Source organism: Mustela nivalis (assembly GCF_964662115.1).
Source record: "Mustela nivalis genome assembly, chromosome: 10".
In the NCBI taxonomy this organism is placed as follows: Eukaryota; Metazoa; Chordata; class Mammalia; order Carnivora; family Mustelidae; genus Mustela; species Mustela nivalis.
In genome coordinates, this window is record NC_139029.1 from 1,762,252 (window position 1) to 1,783,714 (window position 21,463).

Here is a 21,463-nt window from a genome sequence, read left to right on the forward strand (position 1 = left end):
GAGAAGAGGGACAGTGGGCGGCCCTACACTAGCATGTGAGGGACGGGCTACAAACATGGCTACGGTCTGCTGCATCTGCAGAGACTCAAGCTTCGCATCATAGTAACGGACTTACGTCACGGCCAGGCCCGGAGAAGAAGACACAGCGCAGAATGCGACCCTAGAGCTGGTGAGGGACGGCAGACTACGTGAGGCCGGCACCTGGCTCACACGATTTCGGTGCCTACACAGCAGGCAAACTCAGGGGCACCGGATTTTAGGCACCAAAACCTCTTAAGAGAGATGGGTTTGTGCGTTTTGCAGGGAGACAAAGTAAACAATGCTGAAAGCAGAACTTTAGTTTCAAGTTTTACCTTCTTGGTGCTTCGAAGAGCTTAGGAAACCTATCAGGAACTTTTAAATCCTTTTTTTCTAAAACTCTGGAGCAATCAGACAGTCTAAAAATTCTCTGTCATTCACAGAAGTGTTGGAGCTGGATGGTGGGCCTGGTGCTAACCCTATGAGGGCACTGAGTGGCACGGAGTGTACATTTGGATACTGTTAACATGGGTTAAAACATGCTATGAATATTTTATGGCGATAAAAACAACAGAGAAAGAGATCCCAGCACTGTCGGCGACCGCTCGAAGACAGCGTGCTGACGTCCACGCCTGCTGTGCGCTCTACCCTGTGCTGCACTTTCTTTCACTGTCTCTGCCTCTTGGAGCCATGGCCCTGGGGAGGGGACAGGACTTAGTTTTGTTCCCGGCTTATTCCCGGAGCCCAGCACCATGCCTGGCACTGAGCAGGTGCTCAGCAAACACGTGACAAACGGAGAAGAAGTGATGAAGGTGCCGGGAAAGCTGAAGGATGAGCCCACAGATTCCTGTGGGGCGCACGTGGCCTCAGTGGAACCCACACCATCGGGTGCAGGACTCACTGTGGCTCAGTGCTGTGATGGGGAGGGGCCGGTGAGCAGCACAGCCTGGCTGTCCTGGCTAACCCCTGAGAGATCTGTGCTTTAAGTCACTTCAGTTTTAAAAATTTGCTTCCCCACTGGGGCGCCTGGGTGGCTCAGTGGGTTAAGCGTCTGACTCCTGATTTTGGCTCAGGTCATGATCTCAGGGTCGTGAGATCAAGCCCTGTGTTGGGCCCTGTGCTGGGTGTGGAGCCTGCTTGAGATTCTCTCTCCCTCTCTGTCCCTTCCCCCACTCATGCTCTCTCTTCCTCTCTCAAAATATAAATAAATTTGTTTCTTCGTTCGTGTAACATCAGGAAGTCGGACCTGCCTTGGCAGGCGGCTGTGAGAATCGGAAGCAACATGGATGCCCGAAGGACCACGCTTGGAGGACGCCTGGGCGGGGCGGTCGGTCATTGAGCATCTGTGTTCGGCTCCGGTCATGATCCCAGCGTCCTGGGAATGAGCCCTGCGTCGGGCTCCTGCTCCGCGGGGAGCTGCCTTCTCCCTTTCCCTCTGCCTTTCCCCCACTTCTCTTGCTCAAAATAAATAAAATCTTAAAAAAAAACCCCAAACCACCGTGAGTGCATGGTGTGCGGCGCCACCCCCAGGAGCCCTCCCCCGCAGCCCCTCCTCTCTGTCCTCTTCTTCCCAGTGGCCAGCGCCGCCCGAATCGCCACCACGGCTCCGGGCCACGGCACGCCAGCACGCACTCTGCTGCTCGCTCTCTCTCTGAGCCGTGGCAAGAACCCTCACCGCGAGCTCCGACCTCCTAGCAGCCTGTGTGGGCACAGGGCGGTCCCGTCACTAGGGACAGGCCATGCAGCACACTCTAGAACCTTCTCTCCCTGCACCCCTGAAACCTCGTGTTCCCTGATGGGCTCCTCCCACCCCCTCCCCTTTTCTTTCGACTTAAGGGCCTGAATGACCAAGTGAACATCCTGAAACTGGTAGGAATCCCAGAAACAGGGCAATCACTCTCTGACCCCCTGGACGACGTCTCCCGGAGGCTGAGGACCAGGGACTTCCTGAGGGGGAACAGATCCCTGAAACCTGCCTTCTTCAGTGCATGGAAATCGGATCTTCACTTACAAGCTTCTTTTGGTCCTTTGCCTCTGAGGGAGGCTAGGAGCTGCGAAGAGAACTCTGTCCTGCACCTCCTGCCTTTAGCCCCGGAGTTTCCTCTCTAACCATCGCCAGCAGCTCACGCCCCTCCCTGGAATCAGTGCCTAATTCCAACGAGCTGACAGACGGTTCCTTTTATGCAACCCGAAGCTCATTTTTAAAAAGCAACATAGCCTACAGGTCTCATCTACATTGCCCTGTGAGAGGAAAGCAGGCAGGCCGTGTATGTGTCTGTGGGACAGCAGTCGGGGCGTCCGCGAGCGCGTGGGTAGGGAGACAGTGGCCTTCCCGACCTGGGTGTCGACCTCGGCGTCCTTGAGTGCGGCCAACTGCCCTTGCAGAGCTTTGATCTCGTCTTTCTTTCGTTTTTCAGCTTCTTCTGTAGCTGCTTTCTTCTGTGCCTGGTATGGACATTAGAATATTAGAATTAGAATAAAATTAGAATAAAATGCCACTAGAAGAGCACTTTAGGGTGGTCTTACGAATCGGGAGAGCACTATGGCACATGAATTACGTTTCTTACACGGTACGGCAGTTATTGAGACCAACGATACAACTGGGCTCAAACCACCTCGCCCGGCTTCCCCAATAAACGAGTAAAACCACACACGTCCACCCGGCCATCACTGTTCCTGTTCGCAGACGGGGAGACGGAGTCTCCCAGGCAGGGTGTGGAGCAGCCAGGATCTGAGCTCGGGAGACGACCTTCCCCTGGTCTCCTGCACCTGAAGCTCCTTGAGCAATCTGTCGGGTTATTGGGTGACCAAACAGCTTCAACAGAGGATTAAGTCGTAATTCCATAGAAGTTGACTTACCCTAATTTCAGCATCTGTAGGTCTGCCATCGATTTTAGCAAATCCCTCAAAAATTGTTTTGTAGAGAACATTCTTGCGCGTGGAGGTGTCGTCTGGAGGGAGGTAGTCCAGAATAAGAGCCCGGTGCTGCTTATACATGTCCAAAATGACTCGAACCGCGGCCTCCCGGACCTCGTACACTCTGTGCTCCAGGGCGCTCACTGAAAACTGAACACGGGTTGGGAGGGGTTCTTGTGGTGACGGAGTCTGACAACAACAGAGTTTATTTTTCCCCAGCATAAAAGAAATAGAGGCACATTACACAAGTTTGAAAAGGAACAAAAAGACCACCACACACCGAATTCTGGCTATCACGACACCGAGTTTTTCTCCGTTTGCCTCATGCGCGCTGCGGAGCTTGCGCTGGCTGCACGCACGCAGCTCCTGGCTGCACGCACGCAGCTCCTGGCTGCACGCACGCAGCTCCATGCTCACAGGCCAACAAACATTTTCTAGGTTCCATCCTCGCGTAGGCTCAGATTAAATTACATATTATAAAATCTTCCAGTCACAGAGAAGAGGACACAAGAACCTTCACGTGTCCACCACCCATGGTAACCGACGTTGTAATCTGGCCATGTCTGCTTCGATCTTTAAGAAACGAAACACGGCAGCAGAAGCCTCGGGGTCCCGCCCAGACGCGCGCTCACTAGTGTGTGTGCGCGTGCATGCTGGGCGCACACGCGGGGTTTTGTTGGATCCTCTAAGCAGAACACCGGCTTGTCCTTCTGTGAAACCTCCCTTCTCCCTACCCCACATTCCTGTCGCGGACGCTCGTCGGCCACGCTCCGCTTCGGCTGCTCTACGGTGCGGTGTCACAAGGACCCGCCGTGACACCTTTGTCCCATCCCGCGCTGTCCCGACCATGCTCAGAAAGTCGACTTCTGCCCGTGGGGCTCTGGGCACTGGCCTCGCACTGCCCACCGTCTCGGCCGGCTACAGGCTCCTGGTTCTACCCCGGGCCTGGCCACCCGCTGCGGCACTGCCCCGAGGAGTCCTGGCCTCCAGGAGTCCCGCCCTCTGCAGCTCACCTGCTGCCTGTCCCACTTCTCTGTGAGACAATTCCTCAGCCCACTGGGGCCTCTGGTCCGCTTTGGACCCACCACCGTCTTCTCCCATCTGTCACCTCCAGGCTTTCCTGCCCCACGTGTCCGTCACTAAGTCACTTCCGGGCCCCTTCTTCCTGTGTAGTCACGGGCCAGACGGAGCGGGCCCGCAGACCCGAGAAGCATGCTGACTGGCCCTGCACCACACTTGCCCCGACCGGTGCCACGGGCGTCCTGGGCAGCACACGGTGACCCGACCTGAGGCATTTCTGGTCAGTTCAGCTTCTCGGACGTCAAGGGGCAGTTTCATACGTCGCTCCTGTCTCTCAAACTCCAGCGTCCAGTCAGGCTTCAAGCAGACCTCGTCCGTGGAGAGGATGCACTTTCCCCACTCTGCATGCAGCCAGCCCTCCTGCGGCTACGCCAGAGCCCGATCCCGTCGGCCACGCGGGGACTCCGCTCCTGCCGGACCCCGGGGACTCCGCTCCTGCCGGACCTGACCCTCCTTCCAACTTCCATTCACTTCTTTCTCCGCTTCGCTCCAGCTGGATCCGTCCTTCCCACGTGCAGGGGACCCAGACACAGTGGCGCCTTCACCAGCCGGCTGCCTTCTTCCACGGGCACAGCTATGCCACGTGTCCCGGGCCCAAGTGCCCATCGGGGAAGGGCGGGTGGGAGCAGCCCGGCCCGTAAAGACTCCCTCACCACCCCGACCCACTTCGTCTGTTCGGTGACCTCGGAGTCATTGGAGAAGCTGGTGGTGTCCTAGTGGAAGGAGACGGGGGCCCGAAGGCCGGCATGGGGCACAGGGACTGCTCTCCTGGCAAGCTGCATGGGACCGCCCGGGAGTGTGACCGACGCTCCCCTATCTACCCCGCTGAGATGTGTGTTTGCCGCTGCAGCGCACTGGGACAGACGCCCACGCCGGCATCTCGAAGCAGGGCGCTGTGTAACGGGAACAGACCGGTGCGGGGCAGGAAACTGCACTTGGAGGCAAGACAGAGAGTGGTCCACGTGACTCAGGGCGAGTCAGGAGGAGAAGTCCACTGGGGACCCGGCAGCGGTGGCCAGGCGAGTGATGATGGGGACCGGACCTGAGGCCAGCAGGGGAGTGGGGGCGCCCGGCCAGCATCTGGATGTATCTGCAGGAAGAGCCCACGGCACTAGCTGAGCACAGAGAAGAACACCACTGCCATTTACAGAAACAGGACGGCTGAGACGGAGCAGGTCGGAGGGGAGGCAGGCGCTCCGTCGGGACGAGGGGCGGACACGGCTTGCTGGAGGCGTCAGGCGTCCGGGGAGGCAGGCGCAGAGACTGTGTCTTCCACGGGTGGGTCACCGAGCGAGGGTGTGTGCACAGAAATGACAAAAGGAGGCCTGGACACTCCAAAGTTCACGAGATCGGGAGGATGAAGGAAAACCAGACGAGGCGCGCGTGCGGTGAGTGGGGCACGGAGCTCCAGAAGCCGGGGGAGGGGCTGTCCCAAGGCTTCTCTACTTCAGCGTCTAAATCACACTTCCGTAGAGAAAACACAGGGATGGAAGTGGCCTGACTTGCTCCTGCCTCTCCTGATGGCACATGTGACTCCATGAGGACCCAGTCCAGGCTTCCGAGTCGCTGCACACGTGGGATCCACGGAGACCCACCCCTTCCCTCACGGACGGGAGCGAACACAGAGCGCTCGTGGGGGGGCTGCCGGGGACGAGCTGTCGTGAGAGCGTCACAGCTCGGCGTCTGGCCACGCGCAGGCCGCGCTCCGCACTCCCTTCCCGCACATCTGACATTAGGGAGGGACTCCTTGCGCTGGTGCTGGTGGTCTCTCTCCCAGAACGTCCGTGCTAGTCTCGCTGCATCACGGGGCGTGCTCAGGGACTCTGTGCTTCTCTCTTACGAACACGGGTTCTCTGCAGTCTGTCCACCACCGTGGACCAGCGTCCGCACATGCGTGCCGCCCCGCGGCAGAGTGAGGAGCCGGAAGCCTTGTGGTGCCCCCTCTGCTAGGTGAAGCGGCGGCTACTTCTCTGTAGCTGTTGACTCGTTCGCTCTCTCAACAGACACGGACGGACCAGACACCCCCCCGCTCCAGGCCCATCGCAAGCGCCCAGGCCTCGGCCGCACGGCACCAGAGGTGCGCTTACCTTCATCACGTTGTCGACGGAGAAGCCCGAGCTCCCGGTGCCCAGGTCTTTCAGAAGCCGGGCCAGGAGGCCTACCTGGCTCATGGCCAGATGGTTCGAAGTGTTGGCTTTTAACGGCTGCACCAAGTGCGAAGGGATAATTTGGAGAGCCTTGACCTCCTTGAACAAAGCCATTTCCTATGAAAACCAACATGACTGTGTTAATCTGCACTGGAAGATGCTAGAGGCAGCTCAGTATACTTCAGTTCAGTCCTTGAGGTCAATGTCAACGGATAAAATAGGGAGTAAAAATATGGCGGTAAAATAGTTTATCTCTAATGCGCGTGCATTCTATTTAAGATATAATGATTAAAAACAAAACCCCAAATCATAAAAAAATAAAACATGATCACTCACAGACAAATGACGCCTTTACAAGAAATGTGATCTAAAACTAAAGATTTCACTCCTCACAATTTCCCAACTTCAGGAAAAAGGTTTTCTAGTTTCTAAAGTTCTAAATCAAATGATACCGTGTCACTATTTATGATCTGTCGGCCTAGAGGGTAGCGGTGCACGGTCTCTGGGTGGTGAGACCCCTCTGGGCTCACAGGGGTGTGGGAGGCCCACGGAAGGAGCAAGTCTTCCCAGGAGTAAGGTGTTCAGCCTTCGGGCACCCGACGCAGGAGGCGCACTGATGAGAGGCCCAAGCACGTGGGCCGCGACACACCCAGAAATCAGTCTTGGGAGCTCCTGGGTGGCTCAGTCGGTTGAGTCCCGACTCTTGATTTCGGCTCAGGTCCTGATCTCGGGGTCACGGGACTGAGCCCCGCACTGGGTCCCCGCTCAGTGGGGAGCCTGCTTGGGATTCTCTCCCTCAGCCTCGCCCCTCGTCTCCACTTCCTCTTCCTCCCTTAAAAAATACCTGAGGAAACGGAGGAATGACACACCCTCCTTTTCAATGGGCCTGTTGAGAGGCGCCACCTCCCCAGACTCGGAGCCCCACGGAGCGGGAGCCCCTCGTAGGACTGGGGCACCGCGTCACCTCCCTGCCAGTCTAGCCCACTTCCCCCCATCCTCCCCCAGAGCTCAGGTTAAAGGAAGTGGGAAGTGCTCTTCACACTGGAACTGTGACCCTCCGAGACAGCGGGAAAGCTGCGGAGTGTTGATGGACTCGGGAGGAACCCGGGGACCTGCTGAAGCCGGCGCTCGGGTCTCACTCAGGGTCCGAACCCCCAGAGCGCTCTCGCTTTCCCCACAACACCTGGCCTGGAGGAGGCACGCCTGTTGAACGAACAAAACTATTCAGACGGAGTCATTCCACAACTATCTCTTTACCCCCAGTTTTCTATTCCCATTTGGTTTTCCACGTCCTTCTGCCGGACGCTCCCAGCGCGTCCGGAACGGAGCGGTATCCGACGCGTCAGGCTCCCATCAGAGGCGGACTCCGGCTCTCGGAGCACCAGGCGAGCAGGACGGGGGGTCAGGAGGATCGGTGGCGCTCTCAGGAGAGCAGGAACTGGTAAGGTGTTCACACTAAGAGTGTCCTAACGGGCCCCTTACTGACTGTTTCGAAGTTTACGACGAAGTTCGTACCTGAATAAAATTCGAGGCGACGACTCGGAGGCGAGCAGAAGAGTCTCCAGTCCTGGTGAGCAGGACGGGGATGGTTCTTTCCACACAGTGAGCGGTCTCCAGCTTACTCAGCTTGTGTTTAGGAATGTACTGCGTGATCATCATTTTCAACAACTTTAAAGAAGCCTGAAAAACCTAGAAAAAAGCGGTCACAGCGGAGAAGTTTGCGGACGGCGCTCCAGCAGGGAAAACACGGACCCCGCTGACAAACACCAGCGTCACGCTGGGCCATCCGCACCGCCCCAGAGGCTGCAGACAGCGAGCTGGAAACCACCTGCTGAACGCGGCGCCGCGTCCTGAAGGGGCGCGCTCTCATCTCGCGTGTCAGACGGCGGCGGCGGCCTGGAGGCCGCACCCCGAGCCCTCCCAGCTGCGGCTGTGCAGCAGTGTGCGCCGGGTGTGCTCACTCTCACGGCCCAGGGAATCCAGAATAAAGCCAAGCTCCTCGGGTTCCGCGAAAAGGAAAATCGGGAACCGAGCATTTCATCGGTCCTCGGGAGCCGGGCCTCTGCGGACCCTGGCTTCTAGGGCGCGGGGAGGCTGACGGCGGTCAAGGGCAGCGCACATGGCCAACTGAGGACAGACGGCACAGGCTCTTCGCTGACCACGTTTCTTGCTGGAAAACCTTCATGCCTAGTGACACGCTGTGCTACCCCCGGGCCACCCGAGCCCCTGGAGCACCGCAGCGGGGACTCTGAGAGTGGAGGGCACTCACCGGGGTCACTATGTCCCTGAGGGCCCTTCGCACAAGGAAGACCGAGGCGCGCAGTGTGCTCTTCAGCTCCTCCTTCGGGGCCCCGGTGGGCGTCTCCATCAGCCGCTTGTACAGGGCGAGCAACGCGTCCTCCCGGTAGGACCACGTCCTGGAGTAGGCCCCTGCGACCTGCCACAGAGCGGAGGCCGCCCGACTCAGCGGGCACAGCAGCGACACCGCCCCCCGACACCGCGCAACCCGACACGCCGAGAAAAGTCTCTGGGAACAGAATAAGCGTGTGTGTTTAGGGAAGTGATTTCTCTAACACTGAATGCTGAAGCCTGAAGCCTGTTAAAATACGGTAAGTAAGTTCCGTGAAGAGAAATCCTGGGAACGAGGGGAAACCCACTGGGCTCATTTCTGTGCGGAGACGCCTCTGTCTTCTGGTCTCTCTGCCACCATCTCCCCTGGGACGGGCCGGTATTCCGGGAGGGGCAGATGTTCAACCCCGGCTCTGTCAGTACGAGCAGAAACCCCCAGTCTAAAAGGAACATGCATTCAGAGAATCTTAAATTCTAGCCTCTTTCTGGTGTTTTATAGAATCAATAATCATTGAAAGACTTTGGCCGAATACGGAGGCCAAAGGGAAGCCAACGATGTCACAAGGCCCAGGGTGCGTCCCTGGACATTTCCTATCGGCGGACCCGCCCGCGGCGCTTGGCCTACCAGGCTTTCTCCCAGCACATCCACGGCGGGGCCGGCCTCCCGCAGGGCCTTCTCGGTCAAGGGCTCCGGCTCTCCAGCGGCTCCTCCTCTGGGAGCCTCGCTGATGTCAGTGTCACTCTTTTCAGGTTCCAGGGCGGCCGCTGCCGGCTGCTTCCGCGAGGCAGGAAGGGGCCGCTCGTCGTAGGGCACAGACGGGAGCTACGGGAGAGGAAGGGCAGCTGCAGAGCTCACCGGGCTCCCCGCCTGCCGCCACCATGTCTACACCGCAGGCCTCCTGCTCCGCACGACAGCAGGTGCATCAGATCAGAATAATTTATACGACAGAATTCAGCTGAAAACATGAGATCGCAGTTTCCACACCTTACTGAGCACACTGCAGACCCAACGGAAAAGCGACCCAGACAGCCTCGGCTGCCACCCAGCACTAGTGACCACAGTTCAGCGGACAGGAAGCTTAAACAGTGGTAAAGTGATTATGTTTTCTTCCCTGACAAGACTTCTGTTCTTTTCCTTAGTCTGTGACTTAGAAATAGGTATCAGGCCTCATTTTAAATGTGATCATTACCTGGAAGATGGATACTACAGCAGACAGCCAAGCTCACGAGCCTTCACAGCCTTCCTGTGCTCTGGGTGGACGGCAGTCTGCCACACGCACCCCCCACCCCACAGAGGCTCGCTGGGCCCCCGCCGTGCGGTGGGCGACACGGACACCCCACCTCCTGGGGCTTCCACCCCCAGGCCCTCTGACACGTACACAGGTGGCAACCTCTCGGGAATTTAGGCGGGAGCAGATTCCAGAGCCCTTTTCTGAGGCAGGTGTCCCGGTGACACTCACAATGGACACCCGCCGAGTTATTAACTGGGCGCGCAGGTGAGTTACTCGTGTTCTAAAATCTACTCTGCTGTAAAACAAAACACGCTGACACGCAGACAAAGGGAAAATTAGGGCATTTTAGAGCAAAGGATTCAACGTGACTCGGCGCAATGATGTTCCCGAGGAGATGCTCGCAGCGGGGAAGACGGGCCTTCAGAACGGGGCCCTGGGAGCGCGGCAGCGCCAGGGCCGTCCTCGCTGGCTTTCCCGGCCTCGGGCTGCAGCACCCCCCTGCTCCTGCCCACCCAAGGCCCGTCTCCCTCCCCACAGTCCACCGGCCGCGCCGCCCTGCACGCCGGCTGGGGCTCCAGCGAGGGCCTCCTTCAGTCCTCGTCCTCGCTTGCAGGCGGGCGTGTGACTGACAGACTCAGAGACTCTTGCTCAGAGTGGGACGCTCCTGCTCCGAGGGACAGTGCGCAGACGTGAAGCTGAGGGCGTGGGGCGGCTCCAGCGCCGGGGAGACTGGACAGGACGGGCAGGACGAGAGCGGCCGCTGAGGACACGGCGGAGCTGCCAGGCCCGGACGCCTCCACGAGCTCTGACGTCCCCAGCGGCCCCCGTCGGAGCGAGGTGCTCTGGGACTCACAGCACAGAAACCCTCCAAGCACGGGAATCAAGCGTGACCCGCCTGGAGGTTCTCCTGCAGCCGGTTCGTGCCGGGCACCCTACAAACACGGTCTCGTTTGTCCCCGGAAACAAACCTTCAAGCAGATGCTTACACATTTGTACAGAGAGGAAAGCAGAGGCTCAGAAGAATGGGGTGTCCCGGACGACCGGCTGATGGGACAGAAGCAGGGGGGCCTGACACTTCTGACTGCGGACAGGACCTCCAGTGACATGTCGTTACCTGCTGGCTGCGTCTGCCACCACGCTCTGGCGTCAACATTTACCCTCTCCTGGAATGCAGGCCAGGACGGTTCTGCCGTCATGCACCCTTGGCACCACGCGGGTCCTCCCCGTGTGTCTGCTCAATGAACCACGCACAACCCGAAACCGAGTTACCTACGTGGGTCTTGAGATGGGGGTCTGCGGCGGGCGGTGAGAGGTCCACTGCAGAGTGCTGAGAAGGGCCCCGGGGATGCGCTGGAGGCTTGTCCTGAAGGCAAGGTTCTGCAAACCGGCTTTCTGGTGCACTTTCTTCTTGCGGTAGAGATGGCACTGGCTGTGGGTGGCGAGGACTGGTGGAGTGAGCCAGGGGGTGGAGGGGCAGGTCAGAAGCCCTCCGCATCTGGGGAAAGACGGGACACTTCACCCTCAGTGCTGCTGCCACACCCTTCGGGGGGAGAGGGTGACACAAGCATTTAGGAAGGCAGAGTGACAACCTGCGTCCATCGTGCCCCCAGTCCTATCCCAGGCTTTCCGCTGTCTCTTGACGGCGGATGTGTGCCCTACAGAGCACACCTGGGCGCCGGCGTGATGGCAAGCCCGGGGCCCAGGTGACCCAGTGTGGAAGCACGCACACACACCTGTCAGCAAGGACGCGGCACGTGGGGTAGGAAGCACCTGGGTATCCCCAGCCCTGGCGTGGCCGGGTACCCCATGGGGGCAAGAGCAGACTGTTTTGGGTCATTGCACCATGGCTACCGTGTGCCTGCCACGGTAGTAAATGTCCCAGACAGATGTTCTCATTTAATGCACAATGTTACCCCATAAATGGGAGAAGGAAACTGAGGCAGAGTGGCTAAGGAAGGACCCTGAGATCACACTGCCAGCAAGGGGGCCGCATCAGAGCCCAGGCAGCGTGGCTCCAGGGTCTGTCCTGCGTGAATGTGCCATGCGGGTCGCACACCTGCTGCTCTGCGGCTTCTAGAGTTCAGTGGCGGAGCGTCTCCCAGGCCACATGGTCTCGACAAGCCGAGGCTGTTAGGGTTCTCCTCACACAACCCCCCCACCCCGCACCGTGGCCACTCGTGGGGTCTACGTGGGGCAGCACTGCCCTCAGGTCATCTTACAGACGAGGAGGGTGAGCCGGGGAGGAGAGGCGAGATCCCGGGCCTGTCCCCTCACCCCCCTGCCCCGAGTCTGCCTGCGAGCGCGCGCCCAGCAGCGCCTCCGACAGGGCTGCCGGAGCTGCCGCCGCCCGTCGGAACCGTGGCCTGCCCGTGACGGAGCCGTGTGCGTTCCCCTGCACCCCTGGAGGACACAGGGGTCCGTGGGGCGGGGCCGGGCACCCACCGGCTCGGCGTCCACGAGGCTGTGCCGCTGCAGCTGCTCGTACACCCGGCTGCGGAAACGCTCCATCTGCAGCTTCTTCTCCTTGGCCAGGTCGTAGTCCTCCCTCTCCACCGCGCAGCGCTTCTCCACCTCGAACCGCCCGAGCCGCTCCCCGACCTGAAGCACACGGGGCCTGCCGCTTCAAACGTGCCTCCGCCCCCCGCCCCCCCCCCCGTGTGCCGCCCGCCCGCGGAGCCTGCTTGGGGGGGTGGGGGCGCTGCGCCCAGGCCCCGCGACAGCGGCTGCGCTGGCCTGCACTGCGCAAATTCTCGGGGACAGGAGACGTCTCAGTGTGTCTATCCCTTTAGGACGGCCGTGTGGCATCTGAGGACGGCGTCGAGACAAGCTAAGCGTGGGCTCCCTCACGTTTCATCTAGGCGCTCATCCGTCCCTAACTTTATTCTGCTGACCTCCTCGGACCCACGCTAGTGTCTAAAGCTTTCAGCGACCTACGCCTCTGCTGCGCCAGTGGTCAGGACCACTGAGCACCTTCTCCCACGCCCGAGCGAAGACGGTTCTCTCCAGGAGCAGTACCTTTTGCAAATCAGCAATAGCTTGTTTTAGCTTCTTGGCATAGTCGTAACGCTCCTTCTGGACAGCTTCACGTTTCCTCTCATCTAATTTCCGTATGATCTGGGCTACTTCTGGATCTTGGTACATGTCAAAAGCTAAGTCGTCGAGCGGAGAAATATAGTCAGATTTCCTAAAGGAAAAAAATGAACATTTTAGAGCTAACTTTGCCATGGGGGCCAGGGCGGTGGTAGAGAGAGCCCTCTGTGCTCCTGCTAGGGGTTCGGTCGCAGCTGTAGCAGCCCACACACCTGCTCCCAGGGCATTCCTGCCGAGACAGTGGAGGCTCAGAAAAATCAGGAAGGGGCCTCAGGCCACCCACCTCTTACGGGCAGGCATGTCTCCTGGACATTAGTTAAACAGCCCCGGGGGCATCTGAGCCTTTGGTGCAGTCATTCTTCCATAAATACTTTGAGTGTAAACTCTGCCCAGCTCTGTTCTGGGCATCAGGGATGCAACCGTGCCCATGAATCCCCTGTAGGCTAGGGGAAAGCCCAAGCCAAAGCAGACTGCCAGGCCCCATCCTCAGAGAGGCTGACTCGGTGGGTTCTGGGTGGTCCAGGCGTCCGCATTTGGCACCAGCACCACAGCGACTGCACCAAGATGCAGGCAGGCTACACCGCGTCCTCAGCTCAGAGGTCAGGCTGCGCAGTATCCCAAGTCCTGGGAGAGCAGAAAGGTCCTCCCAGCGGCCGCAGCGCTGCTTAGTGACCCGAGCAGCCCATTCCTCATCGTCTCATTCCTCCTTCCAAACCCTACAGCGGCCGCAGCTTTCTCCCGGGCCTGATGGCGCAGCGCCCGGCTCAGCGCCCAACAGCAGTGTGGACCGAGGACGCGCTCCAAGTCTCTGCCTGCCGCACCAGCTGCACAGAGTAAGCCAGTCGTTGGCGGTGACGCGGACACCTTTAGATACGGGCAAGTCTCCATGGCAGTATTACTTATCACAAAAGATTCGGTTGTCTAAAAATAGACTGAAACAGGACCCAGGATGACACGGTTTCTCGGAACGATCACACGTTCCCCCCAACACTTCCCGACTCCTGGAGATCAGGACACGCATTAGAGCAGCTCCACCAGGCCTGGTGGTGGGCTCAGCCTCCGCAGCTCAGAACATCAGTCAATCTCATGAGGACCAAAGAGCAACACACTTTGGTACTGGCACAAGGTTAACCATTTCTACCGAAACACATACTGTACTTCTAAGTCAGAGTTACTTTGCCTTCAAGTCCTAGAGATGAGAACAAAGACTTCATTATGAAAACGCTGCACAGAAAAACGCGTCATCGTCCAGCCTGGGACTCACAGTTCCAAGGCCTTGGCAGCTTCCCCAGAACAGGTCTTGCTCGACTCACGAACGCCCCCCAGCGGTGGCCCTGGCTGGGCCCCGCACACAAGCCTTCCACAGACTGGAAAGCCCTGCGGAGGAGTCAGGACACACAAACCGCAGTCGGCCTGTCCCAGGGACCAACTTGAATAGGAACTCATGGGGCATGTGTGGGGCCGCACTGCCCTCAGCTCATTTAATCAGAGTCCGAGTGACCCAAATGACCCCCACGGGAGACCCTCAGACTGGTCGCTGGGTAGGCTGCCCGCCGTCTGCCGCTGGAGCTTCACTGAGGGCAGAGCCAAAGAGCTGTCCCAGGGGTGGGGCCGACAGACGGTGGGGACAGTGTGGCGGTCGCCACCCAGACAGGTAAGGAGGGCACTGCTGTTACTGCCAGGCACAGGGAGAGGCTGCGGGAGACCGAGGGCTGCGTAGGGGAGAGGTCACTCTCCTCACCATTTTATACACGTTCAGGGACAGCCCCTACTTCTCAGGCCCTCCCTACTGACAGCCGCCCCGTGGCAGCCAGACTGGAGGCCCAGGGAGGCTCCACAGGAAGCAAGACCGTCCAAACCAATGGCAAGGCGATTCACGCTGAAGCCGGGCTCTTGCGCTTGCAGAAAACATGGAGAGATTCTTTCTGCGGTCACTCTGGAGCCACTGGCTGTGCCAAGTGTGCGAGCCAGTGGACAGTGAGCCCTGCTTTCGGGGAGCCTCCCCTGGGCCTGCAGCCCGGGCTTCACGAGGGCACCAGCCCGAGGCAGGCAGGAGCCACACCGTCACGGGGTGGAGGAGAGTGGGGAGGGCTTAAGTGGACATCGGATGACGCTCTAGTGACTGATGATCTGGGTTCACGGATTCCTTCCATTCTTGCCTGTGACGCTGGCTGTGCCAATAAAATATCACAGGATGGCAACAGACGTCTCACCCGCACGGAGGAGCCCGCAAGCAGGACGTGAGCACACAGGAAATGGAGCGGTCTCCGCTGGGCCATAAATGCAGCTGTGCTAAGTCCAACAGTGACCTTAATCTTTAAGAGTCTTTAAGGCAATCCCATCAGTGGCTTATCTAGCTCCAAACGGAATTCAGAGGGTCTCGAACCCGCAATCCTCTGCAGGTGACTCACACTTCGGCCCCTCTGAGGAGAGTCCTAGGAGCGATGGCCTTGTGGGGAGACTCTTACCCGGTACAAGTTCCTTCCAGAGCTGGATCCTCGCTGTTGTGCCCCAGGTAATGGTCAATCAGCTTCTCTCTAGAGGTCTTTGGGAGAAAAAGCTCTGCTTAGTGTCTCAGAGGAAAACAGGAACAATGTGAAACCTGAACCAAGAGGTGGTGTGTGATATAAAGACATCTGCAGGCTTCAAGAATCCTAGTCTTTGGAGACACAGTTAAAATTTTTTTTTTTTTTAAAGATTTTATTTATTTGACAGAGATCACAAGCAGGCAGAGAGGCAGAGAGAGGAAGGGAAGCAGGTTCTCCGTGAGCAGAGAGCCCGATGTGGGGCTTGATCCAGGACCCTGAGATCATGACGTGAGCCGAAGGCAGAGGCTTAACCCACTGAGCCACCCAGGCGCCCTGACACAGTTAAAATTCTTGAGTAAAATAAAGTTTAATATGCTACAACTGCCAATAATTATCAGCTAGTTAGTCAACCATTTCATAAAGATTTTCACACTTTTTATGACAAAAATAATCAATCCTCTGCTTTTAGGAATACATTTTCTTCTTTAAGAATGAAACTCCCCAAACTTACAATGTTGCTTTCATCACCAAAGTCCGCAGGGTCTCCGATGATATTCACTGCAACCAGAGCGACCTAAGAGAGAGGGAAGCAGGGGAGATTAAGTGTGAAACGCTCGTGGCGACGCACACCTTGACTGCACGCCGTGCGCCCCCCGTCGCAGATGGGATGACGGGCACCGACGCGCATTACCTGTGAAATGTCACGTTAAACATTTATCATTACTAGTTCTCGTAAACGATGTAAGTTAATGTTCTAGCGCCTAATCGGATGGTTATTTCAACATCTAAAGTACGTTAAGATGGTCACGGCTCACAACCTCTCCGGTTTTAACAGAGCATCGCATGGACCCGTCGCCGCAGAGTCCAGCATGGGGTCCCATCTGCTCCACGTCGGAAAACCGGACAAGGGACCGAAAGCCTGCGCCAGCACGGCTCAGTCTGTCTGGGTCTGTGGTTCCCCTTGAAGGCGGAGGACTCCCCTTCCCACACGCTCCCTCCCTCGAGCATCAGTGTGGCCGAAGTGAGTGACGGGGTGTTACTGTGGGGCCGACAGTCTTCGGGGTTGCGGTCGCGCACTGCGGCGGACCGAGCCATGGAACCGCACCTCAGAGCTGTCCCCAGCTCCCATGCTGGCTGTGCAACTCTGGTTCGGGGACGGCCTCCTCTTACGGGGGCGTGGGGTGCTGTCAGCGGGACGTGACTGAAGACTCTGCTTCGGACACGACTGTTTTTACTACGTGAGTCGTGCCGAAACAGAACTGAGGGACGAGAGAAAGGAACGGAAAAGTGGCGCAGGACGGCGGGAGAGACAAGAGTGAGGGCCCGGAGCCGGGCTGCCACCGTGAAACCCCAGCTCCGAGTCCATGCAGGGGATTCGTCTTGTGGAGCGTTAGCGGGTGTGTCCAGAAGAGCGTCACGTCACAGAAACACCACCAGCCGCGGAGGCAGTTCTAAGTTTTCAAGTGGACACGGTACAGAATTGTAAAAAGCAGCAGAGGATAGAGACTTGAAACCTGACATCACCACAACATCACCGTCTCACGGCAGAACGGATCCTGTCCCTCACGCGAAGGCCCTGGGTTGGGGCGACCCGCCAGCCTGAGCGCCCCCCGCACCTGGGTCGGCCCGGCGCCCGGCGTGCCCCCTCGCGAGGGGCAGCGGCTCCTGGCGGCACGGCTCCCGGACGGCCTCTCACTCCTCCACAAACGCCAGCAACTTAACCGAGATCTGCAATGCCGCTGGCTCCCCGCGACGCTGCGAGGAGGTGGGTGCGGTCACGGCGAGGCGCGTCTCACCTGGTTGTATACGTTGTACTTGTTGACGTGGTTCTCGTGAAAAATCAGCTTCAGGAACTGTCCCACCGCATCCACATAGACGGACTTCAGCTCCCGGGCTTTGCAGCCCGTCTTCTCGTTGTCGCAGAGAGAGACGTAGCTGAAAGGGACAGCGCACGCCCGAATCACGCGGGCGGAAAACGTGCGCGCAACGGAACTGAACTCAACGGGTTTCAGTCAAAGTCAAGTCTAGGACGGAAACGCGTGGGGAAAAGCCCGGAAACTGTAGTCTACCCAGCTTTCCGGGAACAAGTTCTGCATCTGAAGAGCAGAGACGGACGCTGCTGTCACCGACAGCGCGGCTTCCGAGTGCGTCCCCGGAGGCAGCGGCTCAGACCCACACGGGAGCCTGGCCCAGGACCGACGGCACAGGCGGGCCCTTCGCTCCCGCCGCTCGCACATGCAGCGTCGGGTTAAGAGTTCCCGTCACGAGCCTTCCGTGTCACCTACCCGAGTCTCCGGAACCGCTCGGCCTGGTAGGGCACGAAGTACTCGGGCAGGCTCTCGCTGACGTAGAACTCCACCTTGCTCGCGATCATGTACTGGTGGGCCAGCAGCTGCAGCTTCCTGATCCGACACCTCTCCACCATCTGAAGAACGATTTCTTGTGGAAACTGGCAAAACCTGAAAGCAAACACGTGGGGTCTCTCGCAGTCCGCGCGGGCTCCCAGCAGCGTGTACGGCGCCCCGCACGCCGCCTGGCCGTCTGCAGGGGCCGAAGCTCCCATTCGAAGTGGATCTGCCTGCCCCACCCCCAAGGGGAATCAAGCTTTTGGCAGCTGGAAAATGGTCTGAAATGAAACGGTCTGCAATGACGTTCAGCACGAGACAGACACACCGTGTTAAGTGGCTGTAGTGGTGGGAAGGGCAGAGCCAAAGCGCTCCGTGCAGGAACCCACGGTTCCGGAAAGCCACTTGCTCAGGGACTCCGAGCGGGGGTGTCTACTGCGCGAGCTCAGGGGTCTGCAGGAGAAGCCCGCGATGTCCACGGGCGAGCTAGTTTCGCCTCCTAAGTGACAGAGCACATTAGCAGCCTGCATGAGAACGGGCTGGACAGCCAAAGCGTTGGCTGCGGGAGCTGATCATGGCTGAGCCACAGAGCCCAGCGCCCACACGGCGGCTGCTACGCGTGTCGAGCTGGCAAACGCTGCATTGTTAGAACGGTGGGGTGCTGAAGGCCCTGGGAGGGGGAGCCGCAAAGGACAGAACAGCTGCGAAGGGCCCAGCGGCCTCGTGGGGGAGTCCACTCCAGCCCACTGGCCAGGCTCCCTCTCCCTCCGCCACCTTTCCCAGCGGCCCCCGCCTCCACCGAGAAAACGAGAAAACGGGCCTCGAATGGGGCTGCCTTCACTGCTCCCCAAACGGACCAGCTTTCCTGCCGGTGCCCCATCCCCCGCTCACTCCTCTGGACGGCAGCAGAGCCTGCCTACCCCCACCGGGGCTTTTCCCTCCCCATCACGCCCATCAACACACAAACACAGTCTAGAAACCCCACTTTAGGAAAGCCCTCCTGTGAGCCCACACCCTTCTCAGTCCCATGCCAGCACTTGCTTGCCCTGGCAAAACCTGCGCTGTTCTGTCATGCACCCCCTCCCCAGCCCTCTCCAGGGCACTTGGCCTGTATCTCCACAGCTTACTCTTGCCAAGGCCACCGCTGTGCCCCACGATGCTGTGTGCAGGTGTACTTCCTGGTCCCGGCTTCACGCAGCCCACAGGCCTGAGCCCGTACGACCTCTGTCCAGGCCTGCACTGCTCCTGGGCTGGGTTCCAGGCTCCTTCCCCTCCCTACACTGACCTCCCCACACTGACCCTGGCTTTAAAAACCTCCTGCTTGTCTAGGAACCTCAACTAGACCCCAGGTCCAGGCCCATCACTGAGCTGGTGACTGCCATCTCCGTGCGGACACTCCGTGCGATGTGACAGAAAAACAAACTCCTGGCACCAGCCACCCTCCTTCACCCGTGGCAGCCCGTCTCCTCATCCCCCTGCTTTGCCCACTGGGCAGTGGCCCCAACAGCCCCCGGGGCCCTCTTCACCCACTGCTGCCCAGCGAGTCTCACAGCAGCACGACAGAGGAGAGGAGGGGAGAGAGCACGGGGACACCAGGCTGAGCGCAGGACAGTCTCTGCAGCCGCCGCGTCTAACCGGGAGTGCGCAGGGGTGCTGGGGGAGGGCATGCGGTGAGGAGGGGGTGGGTGAGCGCAGATCAAGTGGACTCTCACCCCAGAGGTGCGGCTGCCTGGAGTTATCAGAGATGAAACGCTCCTAAGAGATGCGCCCGGGGCAGGAGGACAGTGAGGACAGGCTTGTGACACGAGCCTCCTCAGTCCCCACGGCGGTCAAGCGCAGCCCCAGGTGCATAAGGTATTTGCTGCCCTCGAATGCTGCCCAAGTCCGGTACGACCGCCGGTGAGGTCACTCCGGGCACGAAGACACTTATGGACCCCTCCAAAGTGGTTCAAAGAAAACCATGGACAAAATTTGGAAGTTGTATGTTTTTTAAGATCCTTCAAAAAATGGGTCTAGGACTGTGTTATTCAAATGTCATTTGAAGAGCTCAAGCATGCATCACAGCTGTCCTTCAGGGACACTAAGAGGTGACAGGACGGTGGGGAACATGAGAGGCAGGGACTGGGAGGGACCACACCGGGATGGGGAGCCGGCCTCACGGGCAGGGAGCCCGAGCAGGCCCCTGGGCTCCTGAACACCCAGGACTCTACCCTTGGCGAAGACCGAAGACCTCTCAAAGAAGGCTTACTTTCAGAGAAGGTCACAGAGAGATATAACTAGTATCACATTACTCAAGCCGGGGGCATTTGTAAAGGCATAGAAATATTCCAGATAATCACTAGAAAGAGACGCTCTTGGTTGAAGTTTGGGGTTCACAAAATCTCACCCACAGGAGCACAGCTGTGACACCGGGGGGCCTGGCACAGAACGTGCATGGGACAGGAGGCCCAGTGGGCCGCCAGGGAAGCCGCCCAACAGCCGTGTGCAGTCCCTTCTCCCTGTCCTCTGTGGCATATTTCTTAAGTGAAGGTCAGTTAATCTTTTAGGGATAAAGGCCCCCGAAATTTTCTTTAGAAACATATAAAGATGGGAACAACCCAGCCCATCACCGCACAGACAGCGCGCGGTTCTGAGGCCCGAGTTGAGACACAAAGCACAAGCCTCGGAGGAAGGCAGCCCGCCGCCCCGGCCCACGGCCCCAGCCTGCCCCACCTCGGTGACCTCCAGCCGCTGACGGTTGGCGCGTGGACCATTAGTTCCCGGGCGCTGAAGCCGCCTTCATGTCCGGAGGAGCTGACGACAACGAAGCCAATCTTGTGGGGCATCCTGGGCACTGGGCTGGGTACAGGACAGGAAAGACTTCTTTGAGACAGAGGAACCCAGGAACCTTTTACAACAAACACCGAATGTGTTGGCTCAGCCTTGCCCCGAGACAAAATCATCCCCAACACACCAGGATTTTCCCACTGCTTTGAAAAAAGCCAGATTTTTGGTTGGAGTGTTTCTCCTAGGAGCCTCTACCTCTACTTAAGGTACCATTTATCTTGACTTTTTCCAAATGTCTGTCCTAAAAACTTGACCAGCGTTGTGGGTTGAATGGCATCCCCTCAAACAGGATGTAGTCCTAACTCCCACCACTGCGGGTACGAGCTTTGTCGGAAACAGACGTAACGGGAGGAAGACGAGGTGGTGCGGGAGTAGGTGGGCCCCGCCAGGAAAGCAGGGTCCGTCCGAGAGACACAGACAAGGAGACCAGCCCAGGGAACAGCCAGGACTGCGGTCCGCACCAGAAGGGGGACGAGGCAGGAAGGACCCTCCCATGGAGCCTTTACAAAGAGCAGGCCCCGCGGACACCTGGAGAGCAGGTTTCTAGCCTCCGGAGCACAGTTCTGACGTTCTAAGGCGCCCACTTTGTGGCACTTTGTTATGGCAAAACCGAAGAGTTTTGTTAAGATATAAGCACCAAGTTTTTTACGTTAGTTAAGAAATGACCGTAACCACTGTGCTAACAAGTTACACCAAAATAAGGAGGAAAGGAGCAGTTTAATCAACAGCACGGTAGCTGCTGGATGCAAACGCGCGGCCCGAGCAGGGAGGGCGCGACTAGGGGAGCTCCGTGCGGGGGGAAGAGATGGGCACCCGCGGCCTGCGTGAGGCACTCAAACACCGGTCGGACGAATTTTCTATGTCATTGTTTGGCGAACCGTTCGGAGCGGAGCATCATTTTGAGGACGGATGCTGTGACGGCCGGTTCAGCT

At 58.6% G+C, this 21,463-nt stretch overlaps 1 protein-coding gene across 3 annotated transcripts in view; it reads right to left on the reverse strand.

Annotated features, from left to right (window-relative positions):
* Positions 1 to 21,463, reverse strand: part of CEP104 (centrosomal protein 104) — a 34,628-nt gene that overhangs the window by 9,891 nt on the left and 3,274 nt on the right. For all 3 annotated transcript variants that reach the window (XM_082688770.1, XM_082688769.1, XM_082688768.1), the window contains 14 exons: positions 20,418 to 20,543; positions 17,646 to 17,819; positions 17,157 to 17,295; positions 15,872 to 15,934; positions 15,301 to 15,377; positions 12,758 to 12,926; positions 12,185 to 12,340; positions 11,016 to 11,237; positions 9,136 to 9,333; positions 8,431 to 8,598; positions 7,677 to 7,850; positions 6,102 to 6,278; positions 2,878 to 3,084; positions 2,356 to 2,463 (listed from right to left, as the gene is read on the reverse strand). In XM_082688770.1, the coding sequence (XP_082544896.1) occupies positions 2,356 to 2,463; positions 2,878 to 3,084; positions 6,102 to 6,278; positions 7,677 to 7,850; positions 8,431 to 8,598; positions 9,136 to 9,333; positions 11,016 to 11,237; positions 12,185 to 12,340; positions 12,758 to 12,926; positions 15,301 to 15,377; positions 15,872 to 15,934; positions 17,157 to 17,295; positions 17,646 to 17,819; positions 20,418 to 20,530 (2,145 nt within the window). In that variant the 5' untranslated portion in view covers positions 20,531 to 20,543. The remainder of the gene's footprint in view (positions 1 to 2,355; positions 2,464 to 2,877; positions 3,085 to 6,101; positions 6,279 to 7,676; positions 7,851 to 8,430; positions 8,599 to 9,135; positions 9,334 to 11,015; positions 11,238 to 12,184; positions 12,341 to 12,757; positions 12,927 to 15,300; positions 15,378 to 15,871; positions 15,935 to 17,156; positions 17,296 to 17,645; positions 17,820 to 20,417; positions 20,544 to 21,463) is intronic.